This window comes from Aotus nancymaae, unplaced genomic scaffold (assembly GCF_030222135.1).
Source record: "Aotus nancymaae isolate 86718 unplaced genomic scaffold, 86718_ANA_hifiasm-v0.15.2.pri h1tg000002l, whole genome shotgun sequence".
NCBI lineage: Eukaryota > Metazoa > Chordata > Mammalia > Primates > Aotidae > Aotus > Aotus nancymaae.
The window spans coordinates 32,994,300-33,014,950 of record NW_026988413.1 but is presented as its reverse complement, the minus strand read 5'-3'; the positions used below and the strand labels follow the sequence as shown (position 1 = coordinate 33,014,950).

General features: G+C 36.5%; 1 protein-coding gene and 1 long non-coding RNA gene across 19 annotated transcripts in view; one reads left to right on the top strand and one right to left on the bottom strand.

Annotated features, from left to right (window-relative positions):
- The window catches only part of ASB15 (ankyrin repeat and SOCS box containing 15), a 39,510-nt gene that overhangs the window by 1,414 nt on the left and 17,445 nt on the right, over window positions 1-20,651 (top strand). Inside the window, exons 1-8 of one of the 18 annotated variants that reach the window (XM_064373766.1) lie at window positions 3,632-3,796; window positions 10,121-10,212; window positions 11,501-11,573; window positions 14,178-14,280; window positions 16,673-16,781; window positions 18,381-18,433; window positions 18,524-18,655; window positions 19,750-19,908. In XM_064373766.1, the coding sequence (XP_064229836.1) occupies window positions 14,232-14,280; window positions 16,673-16,781; window positions 18,381-18,433; window positions 18,524-18,655; window positions 19,750-19,908 (502 nt within the window). In that variant the 5' untranslated portion in view covers window positions 3,632-3,796; window positions 10,121-10,212; window positions 11,501-11,573; window positions 14,178-14,231. The other 17 variants (XM_064373758.1, XM_064373768.1, XM_012474000.3 and 14 more) reach the window with 17 other exon arrangements.
- Window positions 13,981-20,647, bottom strand: LOC105732042 (uncharacterized). Its single transcript, XR_001110874.3, has 3 exons — window positions 19,369-20,647; window positions 16,884-16,971; window positions 13,981-14,334 (listed from the first exon to the last, which is right to left on the bottom strand). It is a non-coding gene; the product is annotated as an uncharacterized LOC105732042 (long non-coding RNA).

Sequence of the window (20,651 nt, the reverse complement as noted above, 5' to 3'; positions counted from 1 at the left end):
GCCCTGAAGTGCCTAGCGTCACATTCTGCATATACTAAAATGTGTGTCTGTACGTGTAGAATAGACAACCAAATGTGATGGTTTCCCTCATGTCCATTTTATGTCCCCAGGAGTATAATATACTTCTATAGCTAGACTATAAGTCCTGTATCTATATAGGGGTTATTAGTTTTTCAAAGAACTTTCATAATTATGCTCTCATTTTCATAACAATGATATGAAATAACAAGAGCAGTGTTATTACACGGTAGGAAACTGAAGCATAAACCTTTAGATACCATTACATGATTTGTCTTACTTCACAAAAACCGACAGATCTTAGACTAATACATATTCTCTCCTTTTAATCCAAGTTTGCTTCTCTTAGGTACACTTGAAATGCCTTTCATAATAGTGAAAATTAAGCACTTTGTTCACAAAAAGAAAAAAGAAAAAAAAGAAAGATCAACCAGCTTTTAAAAAATTCATTATGACTCAACCTTAATTGACTTAAACTTTGGTTAAACAGGGAATAACTGCAAACCCATTTGAACAAGCCATCAGTGTTCAAAATATTCAACACATATTTGATGAATGCTGAATACTTTGCTAGACAAAGTGATAAAGTGGTAAATATAACTGAAACCCCATACAGGAAGACCCCCTGCCATTTGTTCGTTATTGATTTAGTGTAACTACCTATAGCACTACCTTACTAAAAAATACTATTTTTGTCACTTGCCTTTGCTTGGCTGACTGGCAACTAAATGACCAGAGTAATGCCAACCACGTCAATTCTTCCAGGGGCCTGTGACATCAGCGCTGTTGGAGGAGTTCGGTGCCAATAGATTTGGCTCATGGTTTCAGTTGTTTGATTTCAGTCTGGAAAAACAGAGTACAGCATAGCAAAAATAAACAATTACCAAGGTTCTGGGAAGCATAATAGAAATAAAGGATTTATTTTGTGTTTTCATATTTTTTTCTATTAAATCACAGATCCCAAGGCCAAAATAATGGTCAAGTACAGCAAAGGAAGCAGGAGAAAAAGGAGAAAGCCTGAAATATATCAAAGTAAAAATGAAGCTAAGTGAGATGCATATAGGTATTGCTTACTAAACAACAACATAATAGGATATCTTAAAAACAACAAAAATGAAAATACAAAAAAACCCCACACACAAAACAAACAAACAAAAAATAATAGCACAACTTAGAGTAGGGCTCTCTGAGGTGTTCGAACAACACCATTTTTTGTAGAAGGCAGAGATAAAGCTCCAGTTCTGATAAGGCTTCACAAAGAATGGGCTGGATCAGAAAGGACATAATAAGTGGCTTTGTAGCAGGTAGATGTGATTGTATGACTAATCATAGCAAGAGCTGTTTTTTAAAATCCAGGCCTGCAAGCCCCACACTTGTTTTCAGGAAGACAGAGAACCTGTGGACAAAGTGAGGCTGTAGTAGCGGCAGGTGCCTTAAACATGAAGGCCGAGCTGCCACATTGCTCCCTGGAAATTCACAAACAATGCTACCTACACTTCTTATTCCCAAAATAGAAATAGGTGGGTCCAAGGACAGTTCCTCTAACACTGTGCTCCAACTATTTTAACCTAAGACTCTTCATATCAGTCGCTATAATTGTCATCTTGAAATAGGACATGCATTTCTTGCTATATATAGATAGAAGGAATGTGTATTTGGACATCAGTGTCACTTTCCTTGGAACAACAGTAGTATTCAACTAGTCCTTCACTGTTAAATCTGACCCCTCCCTGAAACTCACCCTCACCAGACAAAACTAGAGACACTGTTAGAAAAGCTAGGACTCATTTTATTTCCCCTTTGACAAAATCCACAGGAAAGCCAACTTCCAAAAGAGGCAAATGTGGAGGCAATTACCAGCATTATGAATGGATCATTCTTTCAAATATATGAGTTGCTCAAAGTATGTCTTATTGTGTGTGTATAAATGACTAACTACTTGAGGAATAGGCGTCATTAAAATAGTGGTGCTGTGGTCATTGTATCATTATCATCATCATCATCATCATCATCACTCCCGTACTACAGATAAATAATCTCAAAAATGTAAATAGTGCATCTACAGAAACAGTAAGTGGCAAAGCAAGACTTGTTCACAGGACTGTCTTCAGTAACATGCTCTCATTTATTTTACCACATGGTCTTTTTTTGGCTTTTCTATCATTTTATGCATTATTTTAAATGTTGTGTGGCACAGGTAGATCTGTAACAACTATTATATAAATGGATAAAACAGGCATACATTAATTGGTTTAAGAGCAGAAAAGTCACTGCAATATGTCAAGCCACATTTTAAAGTGTTGGGTTCACATTTTCCCATATATTTGCATTGTACTCTAAAGCTTTATGTGAATTTTCAATGTAAGTAAAAAAAAGTTGTATAAAATTAAAGTGTTTCACAATGCTGTTTGCTTTTTACAAGAATTCTGTATTGAACAATTCCAAATTGATTAATAATGTTAAAATGTAGACAATGTATACAATGATCTAACTTTATCCTTGACTATTGCAATACACAGTTAATAGTGGTTTAAACAAAGTATTTCTCAGTTTGCTTTGAAGATGACTGAAATGCACCTTCTTTTATCACAGTTGAAGAGGAATTTGGACCTCTCATTTCACATTTATGGTTTCTCAAGTTTTAAAATAGGCAAATTCACTACGATCCACATATTTATATCTATATTTATATTCATTAATGCTGAGTACATATTCATATTTATATTCATTAATGCTGAGTACAAAGAAAATATCAGAGATGAGAAGAAAAACAAAAGCACATAGTGCTCCCAGTAGCCGAAGAAGTAGAGAGTTTCAGGAAAAAGGGAAGAATCACTGGCAGCAAATCCAATGAGGATCTGTAAAATAAGAAATGAAAATGAATATAAAGTATGAAATGAGTTTATAATGTAAATCAGAAAGAGGTCACTGAGACCCACAAGAAGAGTTATTTTAGTGGGGTGAAGGGGATAGAGGCCAGATGGCTTTGTGAGTGCTGACGGTGACCTAGGTTAATTCAAGTCTAGCTATGTCAAAACAAATTTAAGGCAGATTATTTTTATTGGAAAATCAGTAACACAATAAACTTAACTGTTTTTTTTTTTTTTAAAGAAAGCAAACAACCTTCCTCAATTAAAATCCTGATTTTTTTGCTTGTTTTATTAATACATTTGCTACTCACTTTTTTAGACTATATGTGCTCAATAACTTGGCCTAATGATTCTTGATCAGATTAGATGTCACTGACTGCCCTATCTCCAACTGTATATTAGACTAGCAATTATTAAACAAAAATCAAAGACAGCAAATTAGTATGACAAGAAGATTGTATTTAATGAAATTTGACCTGAATCTTAAAGATGGCCAAAGAAAAATAGTGTGTATTAAAATATGTCAAAAGTGAATTAAGGTCTGCCAAAGCAAAGACTTACAGATTTGTCTCTTGAACAAACATCTTTAAAATACGTGTTAATTCTAAGCGGTTTGGTTTTGTTCTATCAGTAGGAACACTCCCTGCAGCTGAATTGGCAGATCCTTTGTTTTCATAAGAGTTCTTTGAACCAATCAGGACACAGATAATCTTATTATACCTGTGTGGGCTTGCATTTCTTTTGATGAGAGTCTAGAGAAGTCATGGGTAATACTTTACCATGTGCCAGAGACAGCTTATATTTCAGTTGTACAAGGTCAGATCTTAATTTAACCACCAACTGGATACTTAATTTTAGATACACAGAGGAACACATTGGCTCCAGGGCACTTCCTCTGATTTAGGAAGGTAAGTCCCTGGATAAGAATGACAAGATGATCATTCCAAAAGGTGAGATTATGAAATATTTGATCTTTACCTCACCAACGAGCTTGCTGAATATTGTTCAGTATTGGAAATATTTTAAACAGATGGAAATGCAAATTGTAGTAGTTACTCATTACTTTCTTTCCAGTTGATCACCTATGGGCTTACCTGTCTAGGGCCTTTTTAATTAGAGAATAAAGCTAGAATTTGTTTGTTTATGGACCATCAACTAAATTGCATAATTACAGAGCATAAAAAATTATATCATGAGAAAAACAGATTAAGAATATCCTTATAGAACCTGTCAATATATTTACTATAAAATCCCCAGAAAGGTCTCAGCTGACCTCTTGGTTTCTGATTAAAAACAATTAAATAATTTTTGTGAATAAATACAGTAAATCTCTTTTAAGGCTTTTTTATCACTTGTTGAAAAAGATGAACGCTTTCTGGCCAGATTGAAAAATTTCTTTAAATTAGTTAGATTAAAAGAAAATAAACAGAATAGAATTGGAAATTTACTCCTGAAAATTATATCAGAAAACCTAAAGGTTGGAAAGTCCTTAAAATTTATCGGATATCATCACTCATATTGTTCTTTAATGTGCAGTTAACTTCTAAGCAGCCACCTGTATCTCAAATGATTTGACTTTCATGAAGTAGAGCAGTGAGGTAGATAAGAAAAATCTTATCGCTGCTTTGTGCTGAGAGCATCGTTATTGTGATAAAAATTATAATTTTACACTTCAGTTATGTTAATGGGAATATCTTATTTTCAAATAAAAATTTTCCTACAAACTTTATATTTCCCCTGGAGTTGGATGAATTTGCTAAGTGTTTGCTTAAACTTTTTGAGAAAACTTTTTCTCAGGCTTATGAATTTTTAGGTTACAAAATAAGACCCTCTTTTTGTTAAATTCCTTCAGAGTAGCTGAGTCATAGTATATTGGTCAAGCCTGTGTTGCCTCTATTGTCAGATGACTGGGCTATATCCCACTCTCCACTGCTCACTAGATATGTGGGTTTAGGTAAATTACCTATTTTGTGCTTCAGTTTTCTCATCTGTAAAGTGGGGGAGAATTATGTCATAGACATTAAATGACATCCATTTAATGTACTTAATGTAATGCCTGTCACAGATAAACACCTGTTAGTTATAATAATTATTAAACTCAATATAAAAATATTTATTAAAGACCTGCTATGTGCTTGACTGTGTGCTAAACCTGAAAGAGAAATTGGTATTGTTTCTGGAGAAAAATCTAAAATACATTATTTAAAGACAGAAAATTCCCTGACGGCATGGATCCCATATATTTGTATCTAGCCCTGTACCTAGAACATAACAGACATTGAATGTATATTTTTGCTTGGACAAATAGGATAATCTGAGCATCCTTAGGAAAAAAATAATCACTAAGGATTGGTGCATTAATTCTTCTCCTTTGTCTTTTTGATTAGCAGAGCAGAGGAACGCAGTATCATAGATACTGTGCATTTGTATTTTACCAAGGTATTTGATGATATTCCTTGATAATGGTCTTATTATCAAAAATGAGACGTTAATACTAGGTGGTGGTGTCTTTAAGAGGATTTGTAACTGGATAGACAGCTTTTCTGGGAGGGCACTAAATAATAGATCAATGTCAACATAGAGGCTTCTGTCCTGTGCCAATTTCTTTTCAACATTCGTCTTTATCAGTGGAGCTTAAGGACATGTAGAAGGCATGCTTATTAAGTCAGTAAATAAAACAATACTTGGAGAGATAGAAAATGCATTCGATTTTAGCAGAAGGAAATAAAGGCTAAATTCAAAAAAGATAAAATGCAATAGGAATAAATAGAGTCCTGCATAAAATTGCACAGAAAACAGTGTGGGGAAAACATATGATTTGTAGAATTCTTTAGATACTGGGGTCTAAATCAAGTGTGTAACATGATGGCCTAAATATTATTATCTGAGCTTGAACTAAATTAACAGATTTATAGTGTTTGAGAAAAGGGAAGTGGTCACATACACTTAAACTTGTGTTGGTCTGACTGTAGCTGTTGTGCTATATTCAGAGCCTGTGGTTCGGTGTCACTTTTAGAAAGAGATGGATAACCAATGTGTTTACAGGAAAGCAATCAAGACGGTGCAGGAGGTGAAACCATGTTATAGGAAGAGCAGTTGTACAGCCTTAGAAAGAAAAGGCTCAGTGGAGACCTGATAGCCTTCCTGGGGGATATTTACAGGGCTCCTGTGTTGCAGAGGAACAATACTTTCTCAGTGTTGCTCTGAGAAAGAGAACTAGAAACTGTTAGAAGAGAATTAGAAACATTATCTTCAGATAATATTTTGAAGGGGTGGATTCAACTTCACTGGTGTTTCTAATTGTTAAAGCTGGCTAGGCTGGGTGCAGTGGCTCATGCCTATAATCCCAGCACTTTCGGAGGCTGACGGGGGAAGATCACCTGAGGTCAGGAGTTCAAGACCAGCCTGACCAACATGGTGAAACCCCGTCTCTACTAAAAATACAAAAATTAGCTGGGCATAGTGGCAGGCGCCTGTAATCCCAGCTACTCAGGAGGCTGGATAGGAGAATTGCTAGAACCTGGGAGGCAGAGGTTGCAGTGAGCTGAGATTGCACCATTGCTTCCAGCCTGGGTGACAGAGGGAGACTCCGTCTAAAAAAACACCAACAAACAAACAAACAAACAAAAAACCTGGCTAAAGGAGATGCGCCATGGAGATAGCAAGCTCCCTGACACTTTGATGTTCAAGCTGAGGCTACCAATTACTTGCTGGGCATGTTGTAAATAAGATTTACAGGTAGGGCTATACCTGATGAAATTTGGTGATTCTAGGGAAAAGGAGGGAGAAGAAAATAAAACAGGGGTGTCAGATTGACTGTTCAAGGGTGAGGAATGAAACTAAAACTTTTAAAAAATACTAGCATCCTACTTTTTCATTCCACAGGAGTTCAATCACAGAGTAATAACAGGCAATGTTTACTGACTATTTGTGACACACCAGACACAGTTAACCAGGCAGCTAATGCAGGCAGGTCACGGTTTGAACAAAGATTCAACCATTACAATCAGCTGCTTCCAAGAGAAGGAAATCAATGGACCTGTATATGATTTCAAACAAGATATAAAAAAATGCAGTGACTAATTATTACTTGAATCCATTTTGAAGGGGAAAACATTTGACTTGAGAACTAGACAGGATTGTTTGCCATGTTGAACAAAATACATTATGCCAGGAATGAATTTTTTAGAGAGAATATATGTATATGTATATGAATATTTATATGTATATGCATAAGAATAATATTTTTTAAAATGCTCAACACTCCTAATCATTAGAAAAATGCAAATCAAAACCACAATGAGATACCATCTCACACACCAGTCAGAATGGCTGTTATGAAAACGTTAAAAAATAACAGATGCTGGTGAGGTTATGGAGAAAAGGAAACGCTTATCCAATGCTGGTGGGAATGTAAATTAGTTCGGCCACTATGGAAAACAGTTTGGTGATTTCTCACAAAACTTAAAGCAGAATTACCATTCGATCCAGCAATTGCATTATTGGATAGATACCCAAAGGAATATAAATCATTGTACCACAAAGATACATGCATGTGTATGTTCATTGCAGCATTGTTCACAACAGCAAAGACATAGGATTAACCTAAATGCACAATGACAGTAGACTGGATAATGTTGTGCATATACACCATGGAATACTAGCCAGCCATAAAAAAGAATGAGATCATGTCCTTTGCAGCAACATGGATGGAGCTGCAGGCTATTATCCTAAGAAAATTAACACAGGAACAGAAAACCAAATACCCCATATTCTCACTTATAAGTGGGAGCTAAACTTTGAGTACATATGAACACAAATAAGGGAACAACAGATACCAGGACCTACTTGAGGGTCGAGGGTAGAAGGAGGGCAAGGATAGAAAAACTACCTATGAGGTACAATGCTTATTACCTGGATGACAAAATACTCTGTATACCAAACCCTTGCAATATGCAATTTATCTATATAACAAACCTAAGATAAAACTTAAAATGAAAGTTAAAAAATAACACTTTTTAAAAGTCTAGAGATATTAATATTATTATTATTATTGAGATAGAATCTCACTCTGCCACCAAGCTGGAGTGCAATGGCGCGATCTCCGCTCACTGCAACCTCCCTCTCCCTGGTTCAAGCGATTCTCCTGACTCAGCCTCCCGAGTAGCTGGGATTACAGGCACGCACCACCATGCCCAACCAATTTTTGTATTTTTAGTAGCAACGGGGTTTCACCATGTTGGCCAAGATGGTCTCGATCTCCTGACCTCATGATCCACCCGCCTTGGCCTCCCAAAGTGCTGGGATTACAGGTGTGAGCCACCGTGCCCGGCCGAGATGTTATTTTTATTGTTACTACAGCTAATCAATGTAGTCAAAATATTTTTTACTCACACTACAACTCAATTCTGCAAACCAAAAGTTGCTTTTTTATTGTCTGTAACTGGCCAAACCTTTCTCAGGAGCTGCCACTCACTAATAAACAGAAAATAAACTTTTGGTTTCATGCAGACAGACACAATAACTTATGTAATGAAGCCTCTGCTTGGGTGATTCAGATAATGAATTGCTTTTTCAAGTTTCTGCTTCTTCCCAAGCCAAGAAACTCTTCCCACCAAGTTCTACTTGCTTTCCTGTACATGTGGGCAATCTTCTGTCTTCTCAAGATCACCAAGCTTCCTGGACTGCTCAGCCCTGAGAGGTAGATGCCAAGCTAATTTTCCTGAGAGGGCTTTGTAAGCTTTGCCTCTGTAAAGTCCATCTTAGTTCCCTTTTCTTGTTGTTATTGGTGGGGATGCCCTTAGCAAATTTCAAGTATTCAATACAATATTGTTAACTATAGTTCCATTGTCATACATTAGATTTCCAGAATTTATTCATCCTGGTTAACTGAAACTTGTACCCCTTGGCCAGCATCTCCTAGCCCCTGGCAACCAACATTTTACTTTTTTTCCATGACTTCAACTTTTTAGATTCCACAGATAAATATCTCAGTATTTGTCTTTCTGTACCTGGTTTATTTCATTTAGCATAGTGTCCTCTAGATTGATCCATGTTGTCACAAATGGCAAGATTCTCTTCTTTTTTAAGGCTGAGTCCATTGTAAATACACAGCATATTTTCTTCATTTATTTATCTGTCAATGGACATTTAGGTTGTTTCTATATCTTGGCTACTGTAAATAATGCTGCAACTAACATGGAAGTGCATATATCTCTGTGAGACAGTGATTTCAATCCCTTTGGATATGCACCCAGAAGTGAGATTGCTGGATCATAAGGTAGTTCTATTTTTAAATTTTTGAGAAACCTTCACACTGTTTGTTACAATGGCTGTACCCCAGGAAAAGATAAACTATGTGAGAGAATGGATAGTTTGCTTAGCTTGATTTGTGGTGACTATTTCACAATGTATACATGTCAAATCATCAAGTTGTACACGGTAAATATACATAATTTTAAATTGTCAACTATATTTCAATAAAGTTGGGAGAAAAATCCATCTTAGTTTCTTAAAAGTGGTTAGTCATATTTGGTTAAATAAACATCATACTTAAACTGACACTTTACATAGAACATTAAATATTCTTTCAAGTATATGAAATTTTTTTTGAGACGGAGTCTTGCTCTGTTGCCAGACTGGAGTGCAGTGGTGCAATCTTAGCTCACTGCAATCTCTGCCTCCTGGATTCAAGCAATTCCCCTGACCCAGACTCCTGAGTAGCTGAGACTGCAGGGACGCACCACCAGGCCCAGGAAATTTGTTGTATTTTAGTAGAGATCGGGTTTCACTGTGTTGGCCAGGATGGTCTTGATCTCCTGCCTTGGCTTCTCAAAGTGCTGGGATTACAGGCGTGAGCCACCGTGCCCAGCCAAGTACATGAATTTTAAAAACTGGATAGTATTACATTTTTATGTGTATGATAATGTCTTAGACAAATTTCCCATTTTGGGACATTTATGTTGTTTCTAATATTTTGGCAATTTAAACACAGATGAGATAAACATTCTCACATATACATCTTTTTTTACATCTCTGATTATTTCTTTTATTTACTTAGTTTTTGTGACAGAGTCTTGATTAATCACCCAGGCTGGAGTGCAGTGGCGTGAATTTGGCTCACTGCAGCCTCGACCTTCTAGGCTCAAGTGATCCTCTTGCCTGAGCCCCCCAAGTAGCTGGTACTACAGGTGCATACCACCACATCTGATTACTCTTTGTATTTTTCGTAGAGATGAGGTTTCACCATGTTCCCAGGCTGGTCTCAAACTCCTGAGCTCAGGCAATCTACTCATCTCAGCCTCCCAAAGTGCTGGGATTACAGGTGAGAACCACCAAGACTGGCCTTTTAATTACTTCTATAAGACAGATCCCTAGATGTACAATTACAGACAAAGGATAGGGATTTAAAAATCCTTTTATCATACTAACTTATGATCAGGGCATGTATATTAATAAGTTGTATCTTCATGGGCCTATCTTACTCTAGTCTGTCATTCTGTAAGTTTATATTCTCCTAGACACCCACGAGTTTGTGAGTCTAAACTCCTTTCTAAACTGTTGTGAGTGTAGTCCTCAAAAGCTAACATGCATCTTCCCAAAGTTCTAATTAAATCTGACTTGGAAATCACTAGTAAAAATTTCTTTTTTCTCTATTTTTTCTTATTACTTTTATTTTATTTTTAATAGTCCTAATACTAATTTCATTAAAAGTCTTTACTTTTGTAATATGAAACTAGAGATAAGCAAAACTAGTAAACAGGTTCTATCATTAGTATATTTACATAGAAAATAAGCATCAATCCGTGAAGCCACAAAATTTGAAGAGAATTCAGCAAAAATATATCTATGACCTATAGAGGAAACATAAGGCTAATTTTAAGAGTTGTGTTTATTTAATCATACAGTTATTGTTTATTTAGTAAATACTGAATTTTTAGCACGTGCCAGATATCATGTTTAGTTTCTACAGACCATTTTGCCTTTCATATCTTTTTCTAAAATGGTGAGTTGTGTTTCTTTGAAGTAACATAAAAGTAGCATTTGTTTTTTGGACTAAGATTGTTCATCTGTGTGTGTGCATGTTTTCAATTTATCAAAAGAACATACTGTGCTGTTAAGAAAGATGCTATTTAAACTGATCTAGTTCCCCCCATCATGCATAGGATTTCTCTCCAGTAGAAAAGGCAAATACCATAAAGAGGGAATTGCTGTAACTTATTGCTTGTAAGTAAAAGTTACCTGTGACTGTGGGATAAAACCTAATTCTGACAGAGTTACACTTCTCTCTGAAATTTTTGGGGGACTAGTTGATTCTGTTGTTTAAATCATCCTAACGAATCCATTCATATGGTTTGCCACTTTGCGCTATGCAATTCTTAAAAAATAAGTGTCCAGCCACCAAATAAAAAGCGAAGTTGTAACAGAATTTTGTTTTGTCTACTGATTTCTCCACATCTTTAAAAGTATGCATATAAATGATCAAAGTACATAAAAATGAGAATTAGCATTGTTTTGTATATGACAACTGTATTTTTTTGACAGTACCAAAAAAAAACAAAAACGAAAAAAAACAAGAAAATGTCTTTTAACTTTTGCCATTCCTCTGATAGGATAAATCCTGATGATTCTCTCAGGGGCCTCCAGTAGATAAGCTCAACACTCAAGAACCATTGCAGCTTCGAGGTAAAAGAAGAATTCCCAGGGCATCAGTGTCCCCTATTCCACACGGCAGAAACTTGCATCTCCTTTAGAACCCCAGGGTTTCTATTTGGGCTGGCCTTGGATAAAATCGTAAAGAAAACCAAATTTTACTGAATGCCCTTTTCTTGTCCCTTCTTATCGCCTCCCACTAGAACCTAGCCTTAGACTTTCTGCCATGTTCCCAGCCTCATGGTACTCCAGTAACTATCTCAAGAGATCCTGGTTCTAAACTAGGAGCCAGTATGCTGCTATCTAAATTTTAAAAGGGACACTGGAAGATGGAACAATAAGCCCTAAAGGACAGAATCTCTTGCTGATGCAATAGAATGACACTGATGTGACAGGTGCTGGGGGCAGTGTGTTATTTACGGACACAGAGCCCTTCCTTGCACCGTGGAAGCAACTGTCCACTCTGTATACTCTCAAGGCCAGCCTTGCTTAGGACTCATAGAGATGGTTTTAATTTTGTGATGCCCAAGACAGAGTGTGAGGGTAGATGTGGTAAACAGATCTGCATGTAAGCAGGAGTAAACCAACTAAACAATTCACGAGGAACAAAGTTGTATTCGTCCCTGTTAAGGGAAGGGAAGAACCTTGGTTCTGTGCTGTGGGAGCTACTGTATTTCAAAGGAAGCTCTGATGGGTGTCAAAAATTTATCAACTATCTTTACAGGAAGGCATTAGCTCAGATCATGGTTTGGAGGCAGTTTTAGCAAAACCGAGGCAAAGAGGTGTCGTATGCTCATGTTCACTCCTGCATCATACCTTGCAACATTACCAACCTCCTGACCATTTCAGTCAGGCATGGACTGATAGGTTGATTCTGTGGTTTGGACCATAATGTTTAGATTCCAAGGCAAACAATACAGAACGAAGGCAAGCTTAGGACACCTCAGACCACCCTAAGTAACATAAAGCCTTATTGCATGGAGCCAAAGAAAAAGATTTATGTGTCCCTGGAAGCTATTTTTTATTTTTGGAAGTGATTGTCATCAAAAGCTGGCTGTTAAAAACAAGATCACGGTGTTTTCTTTTAAAAGCAACAGACTGTGAGATATTTTCCTCTAACTTCTGAAAGACCTTAAAAGTGAAGGTGTGCCTGCCTGGTCCAGAGTCTACTTATTAGTTCTAGGACATTTGGTGGGTCTTTTAACCTCTTGAATCTATAATACCTGTAATATAGAATTGGAATGAGATTTAAAACAAGGTAATGTATACAAAATGTTTTACACAGTGCTTGAAACTAAGCAAGCACTTGATAACTTATGGTTATTATTACTATTGCCAAATGTATTAAAAATTTTACACGATAATCAAACTTTCCCTTTTCTCACTATCTGAATTAAGGATTTAACTTAGCCTATCTGTAAAATAAACTAACACTTATTGATAACTGAGGAATATATTTGGCATTTAGCATTTAGGGATCCTTAATTCAGTGGTTCTTTACCAGGAGAACACGAAAAAAATATCTGAGATTCCGTAAGCTCCCTAAAATTGCATGCAAAATTTGGAGTGGATGGGTGTCCCTCTGAAGGGAGAATCCATAGCTTTCATCAAATGTTTTCATGACCCTAGGCAAGGTTAACCAGTACTTTAAATGAAGAGGCTGATTGTAAAATATGATTGCATCAGTCACTTTGTAAATCAGCTACTTATGGAGAACAAATGATTTCTCTAGTGGTCTTCTCTGGAAGAAGACTGAATGTTAAATGGCAAATTATTATTAAGAGTCAATTTCTCTAGGCTGGGTGTGGTGGTTCATGCCTGTAATCCTAGCACTTTTGGAGGCTGAGGCGGGTGGATCACCTGAGATCAGGAGTTCGAGACCAGCCTGTCCAACATGATGAAACCCTGTCACTACTAAAAATACAAAAATCGCCGGGCGCTGTGGCTCATGCCTGTAATCCCAGCACTTTGGGAGGCCGAGGCGGGTGGATCACGAGGTCAAGAGAGCAAGACCATCTTGGTCAACATGGTGAAACCCCTGTCTCTACTAAAAATACAAAAAATTAGCTGGGCATGGTGGCACATGCCTGTAATCCCAGCTACTCAGGAGGCTGAGGCAGGAGAATTGCCTGAACCCAAGAGACGGAGGTTGCGGTGAGCCGAGATCGCGCCATTGCACTCCAGCCTGGGTAACAAGAGCGAAACTCTGTCTCAAAAAAAAAAAAAAAAAAAAAAAAAAATCAGCAGGGCATGGTGGCAGGTGACTATAATCCCAGCTACTCAGAAGGCTAAGACAGGAGAATTGCTTGAATCTGTTGGGATGGAGGTTGCAGTGAGCTGAGATCATGCCATTTTACTCCAGCCTGGGCAAAAAAGCAAAACTCCATCTCAAAAAAAAAAAAAAACAAAGAGTCAATTTCTCTAGACTGAGAAGTGGGACATTCATACATAGATCTTAAAGATGTCAGAATATTGTCTGGTCTTTCCTCATGCTTCTGAGTGGTGCTTTATATAAACAATTTCCCATAGACTGTTGCTGGCCCTCAGGTGGGATGAGTCCTAGCCACTTTAGATGTGAGGTTTGGATAAATCAGTTACTCTCCTCTTGCCTTTATCATTGTGTCTTGATGTCTTTAGGTCCATTCCAGTAATGCTCCTGTGACTGACTGTCTGGCACCTTAGTACTCCTGCATGCAGATCTTCACTTCATCCCAAGCTTTCAGGAAAAGGCTGGAGACAGCTGGGCTGAATTGAAGTTGTTCTGCATAGTAAGAGTGTTCCCATCGTTTTCACCCTACCCTCATTAGAGATACAAAACAGTTAAGAACCTAAGTAACATCCTTTGTGATAGTAGTTAAAAATTAAAAAAAAAAAAAAAAATTAAAATAAAAAACTTTACACAGACCAGTTCAGTTCTCTGTGGAGCCTGTGCTATCTCATACACTGAAAGCCCAAATTTCAGACAGGGTTAGATTTAATCTGGTGATTTAAACAAGTGAAAGCCTCTGTATCCTGTTACTAATCCCAGAGCCATACAATCCCCCTGTCACCCCAGTAATATCACTGAGAAAGTCAGCAGGCAAGGCCACAGGTTGAACTTTGTCATCTACTGGTGCTGGCTGACGAACTCAGTACTTGTCTGCTAGTAATGAGTCAACAACTTTTATTCCAGTGACCACTGAGAGCAGCTGTTTGCTATAGTTGACAAGGAGTAGGAACAGAGGGAAGAGGTAGAAAGAAAAATGAAGAGATTTTGTTTCCCCTCAGAAAACTAATGGTCCGAGTGAAGACAAAAGCACAAGTATGTAAATAACTTGTAAAGCAAATACATAATGAGTTGAGTATAAACCCAGACATTGGAAAAATATTACATAAGAGGAGATATTGACAGATGAAGATGGCTGTAGAGGAACTGAAGAATTACACCAAGGGTTTCCATAGGAGGAAAGTCTTGTGCCAGCCTTGATACAGTATGAGCCATGGGTGGGGGGCAGCTGGGAGGGCCTCATGAATGAAGAGGAATATGATATAAAAGAACAAAAGAGAGACAAATGAAACCAGGTACAGAGTGAACAATCAAATTTGTTTAGCTGATAAACACAACAACTCCATATCCAAAGGAAACGGTCAGTTCTGAGAACAAAGAAGAGCCTGGATTATGTTTCAGTGCTCACTTATTAATTAATTAATTCAACACATATTTAGAGAGCATGAACCAGGAGATGATGCTTCTCTTGGCACTGAGGGCACAGACTAATTCCCTGCTTTTACGTTCTAAGGAGAGGAGACAGACAATGACCCAATAAACAGTAAATGAAAAGCAAAATACCATTTACATCAACTTGGTGAATAAGATCCCTAGGGTGCCTTTTAAGGAGACTGAGATACCACAGTGTGAGGGAATGTTCTTGGTGGAGCATGGTGACTATCTCGTGTGTGGTCTCTGAACACTGGCACTATTCTATACCTTTTGTTCTGAGGTGATATTAAGGCCACTGCTATAGAACAATGAACAACGAACAACTAAATCATAATATTGCCATTGAGTTCATGCGCAGTCTGTCCGCAGGTTAGAGGCCTTGGCTGTTAGCGGGTATAAAGTTTGAGATTATCCAGCCTTGGAGAAGAATGAGAAGAGGTAAAGCATGTGTCAACTGTGTTTTGGAAATTGCCTGCAGAACACTCTTTGGTTTCTCTCTCCTTGAGAAGACATACTATAAAATAAAATTTCATATAGAGACTATAAAAGGCTTGAAAAGTACCATCAATCAAAGATAATTTTGTATTTGCCAGTCAACTCAGTTATAGAAATATTTTGATTTTTATATTTATTAAATTTCCTCTCTAAATAAGATAAAGCAATTGATTCAATAGTAAAGAGTAAAATAGTAAATTCATTCGAATAGTAAATAGTAAATTCAAATAGTAAAGAGTAAAATAGTAAATTCATTCTTCTAATTTGATATTTGGGAGAAATAAGCAAATGAAGAATAATCTACATTTTTCTGTATTATCTTCAGGGAGATGGGCCAGTCAAGAGCAGTGGCTTGTAATAGAACTGTATAAGGGAGTGAATGGGGACTCTGTAGGAGGGCTGGTTTCTGGTCTATGGATGGAGTTTAAATGGTCCTTATCATAATGTTCAAATGATGCTCTGAGACCAGTCAGGCCTTGCAGCTGACCATTGCTGGTTTATAAGGCATGTAAAAGGATGACTGTTCTCCATTACAGCCACTATCCATCTTATCCTCATTGGGTCAATTTGTAAGCTTTTAATATGCTATGTAAACACTCTCTGAGAAAACTGGTGGACCAAAGTTGGCATCAATCAGAAACTCAGGAAAAAGTGAATTCTTATAAGCCCAACTGCAGTCATTACTGAAAAAAAAAGTCAAAAGTTAGAAAGTGCAAATGTTCAAAGGCAGGTTATTAAAGGTTTCAACAGTTAGACCATTTAAGTTAATAAAGCGAACTTCACATGTAATGTGGATTAAAATGTTACCTGCATTTGTATTTGTTAACTAAGGAAAGGAAAATGCATTTTAGTTTTTCACTATGCATTTTTCATGTTAACTCTATGTGCTGTTTTGGGTCATTTGTTAAGAACTTGTCTCTTTCAAAATTATACACAGGAATGGATACTAATGATGACTCCGATGAAGACCATCTTACAAGTTATGATATTCAGCTAAGTATTCAAGAATCCATTGAAGCCAGCAAGACTGTACTTTATCCTGAAAGGTAGTATTCAAATCAACTATCCTCAGCAAACTTTATTTATGGCATTCATTTTGTTGTAAGATAAAAAACACTATTTCCTAATTCCTCCTCTAGGAAACTGACCTTTCCTTTCTGATAGGGAATCTAGCAGCTTTTCAAGGGCCACTGTGCATAAGTTTTAGCAATCTGATCTTCCACAAATTCTCACCTCCTGTGGAAACAGGAAAAACCATATGTGGAAAATTCCTAGATGAATTCAGTGGTACAGAATTGCCTATTTTCTAAATTAATATGGATTCAAAAAAGGCAATGAGTAATTTGAACATATTTGCAAGTACAGTTTATACAACCAATATATAGACAGGTTGGTATACAGAGGTCTGTATTCTAGAGCTCATTCTGCTACTGATTCAGCTAACCCTTTATAAGTAACATATTCCATTTTTATATGTTTAAAATATGAAGAATAATGCTAAGCCACCTAGCCTATTAGTTAATGAGTAAGAGAAGAGTTGTGGGCTTTTATTTTATATGACAAAGTAATATACAAACTACCACCTATTTGATTACTATCCAAATGACAAGAATTAATAAATTAAAATATACATAAAATTGATGCATTATGTAGGTTGGAGTTACTGAGTCTAAAACTACAAAAGTAAATTTCTTTCTTAAAAGCATGCATTATACATCTGACAGAAATAAACTAGTTTACTTTTTGTTACAGTATTTAAAATCTTGTATTCTGGAATTTAGTAGTACTTTTGAATAGATCCAGTGTTTGAAAATTGTTGCTTTTGAGCTTTTAAAAAATAGACATAGTACATTTAAATTTCTGGTCTGAAATTTCTCCCTTATCTCCAACAAGCTTTAGAACTTTAGAGCTTCCTGGAAGCCATTTACAACCCTGGTATGCTAGCAGATGTTTCTGCTTAACAGAGTTAAGTAAATTTGTCATGGAATTCCTTCTTTCCACTTAATAAATACACATACCAGAAAACTTTCATGAGGGTTTAAATCATGACCTGCTGGGCCAGTGATTGGGGGTTTGTTAAGTAAATGCCCTGCCTGTTTTCACTTGTGGTACCATTGATTTAAAACTCTAAAACTCTTATATGTCGTTTGGACCAAAATATCCCAAGTAAGTATCTTATTAGCAATTATTAAGTTCAAAGCAATAAACATTTTTTGAGCATAGAGTTTTTAAAATTGGAAAAAGCCCTAGAGATCTTTCTATTAAGTCCATCATTTTGCAGATGAAGAACCCACACCCAGAAAGGCTAATTGGCCTCCCCAGAATCACACAATCAGGCTATGATCTGAACCTAGTTCTTCTGACTCTGACTCCAATTGTTTACTCCTTTTTTATTGCTTTGAGATATTTCAGAGATAGCAGTGTAATCTTGTACTTTGCCATCTTCATTAATATTCTTAGATCAATGCATCATAAATAAACTCTGTATCTGACTCCCATACATTTACTTTTTTAAGTAGATAAAATCAGTTGTACGCATCTCCTCTGGATCTTGATTATTAAGTTTAAAAATTCAATATAAATTAAAATGTTTGGTTCCTTGAAATATATTACTAGTATAAATATGATTTTTCTTTATTGCATAGATTTGTACCCCTAAGCAGTCAAAACAGAAAACTTGTGGAGGCCGTAAAACAAGGTAAATGGGTGTACTATCTACAGTGGGATGGATTGGAGATTCCACCTTGCAAAAACAGAGATTAGTTATCAGTCCATGTGTTTAATTTAGGTCACATTCTTGAGCTCCAGGAGTATGTAAAATATAAATATGCAATGGATGAAGCTGATGAAAAAGGATGGTTTCCATTGCATGAAGCTGTTGTCCAACCCATTCAACAAATACTTGAGATTGTTCTGGATGGTAAGAGAACATAAAACTTGTTTGACCAAACCAGAGCAAGAATGTTGGTATGTTGATGTTATAAGTGTTTTCCATGAACATAACTAGCAGAAAGAAAAAACAGATTAAAATATTATTTGGAATTTGAAAAAGGCGGCATCTATGTTTTAAACTCAGAGTTCAAAAATTAGCATTTTTTTGACATTCGGGATTTACCTTTTGCATCCTTTTGTCTATGAATGAGACACAGGTTGATGGAAAGACGTAGTTATCACATAAAGGTGATAAAAGTTTGTATATATCATGAATTAATTGAGTCATATATAAAACTCTTCTTTTGGAAGTCAATTTTAAATTTTTCATTTTGAACTATCTCTTGAGTTAACAGTTTCCAAACGATTCTTACATAGTGCAGCAGAGAGTACTGACAATATTTGTCTTTATATTACATTGGTGTTTTCATAATGTAAGCATTAAAAAATATTGTGGTAAATCAAGCTAGTGTTAAATATTAACAATGACTTTTATGTTCTAACACAGTGTTTTCATATCTCAGCATCTTACAGAACACTTTGAGAGTGCCCTATCTTTCAACTTTTGCTGCTGCATGACAGCTCTATGTTCTGGGAGAGAACAATACATACTTGATAATTAGCCAGCCATCTAGAAAACTAGACAGCTAGACAGACAGATATAGATGATGCTGAGGATCACTTTGCCACAGTGATACCTACCTTCAAGTATATTCTCATTCCCACATTCACAGACTTCATTTGACAAAAAAAAAAAAAAAAAAAAAAGAAACAAAAAACACAATATAAATAATAATACAAAGGACTGAAGCATTGTTTTGTAATGTATCAAGAAATGAGACTTAGCATGCCATTTTCAAAAAAGCAGCTAGAAACAGATTTTGGTTTTCTAGCTGTCAATTTGATTAGCAAGTCCATGTGCATCTACTTTATCCTCATTTGGTAAACTTTTGTCAAAGTCTTTTCATTTTCCTCAATTGACTTTGCTCAATCTGATGTATATCATATTGGGTTGCTCTTATTTGTGGGATATCCTGTAAGTAAGTATTTTCAACTTTTCAACATAACGCTTTCATGTCACAGCATCCTATAAGACACTCTGGGAATTCAAGACTTGTGATGGAGAAACACCCTTGACTTTGGCAGTCAAAGCTGGTCTGGTGGAAAATGTAAGAACTTTACTAGAAAAGGGAGTATGGCCCAACACCAAAAATGACAAAGGAGAGACCCCCCTTCTGATAGGTAAATGACCTTTTTTTTCTAGAACTTTTATAGTTTGAAATAATAAGTATTTATTGGAAACCACCGTATAATGACTAAAATTGTGATCTCAGTTCCTTCCATTCCCTGAGCTACTTGCCTAACCCCATGTCTTCTGTCCTGTGATTTTATTTTCCTATTCCACAAGGATGTCAAATATGAAAGATGGCTATATTCTTCAGTATCCGGTTGTAGAGACTGCAACTAACCAGGAGGGATCTGAATTAGTTTTACAAAGCCAGAGATACCAATTTTAAAAGAATATTCTCTAGGTAGGATCCAGTTGTAAGGAGGGTTGCATGTGCAATATATAGCCAGAAGTAAGAGATGGAAAAAGATTCTAAAGAGAGACATCAAGTTCACGTCAGACTGATCAGGCCAAGCTGGAAGGAAGGGGAGCCCGCAGATTCTGAGCACACAGATGCAGCCCATGGCACCTGTGCTGTATAAATACAGCATACATACAGTGTACAGAGGGGTACACTGTGACACAACAAAGGATCAATGGGAACTCTGAAGGTGACATTCACCAGCTGTTTTGTATATCCTGCTATTTGTTCAACAATAAGAATTGGCAAGTCTGTTTGTGAAAGCAGAGAGAGAGATTAACTCCAAATGACCCAAAGATAACATTTCCTTTCTCTTAGGGACATAGGGTGGTGGAGTCAGAATTTGGAATTCGCACATGAGATCAGTGGGTTTAAATCTTAGCTGTGAATTGCAAT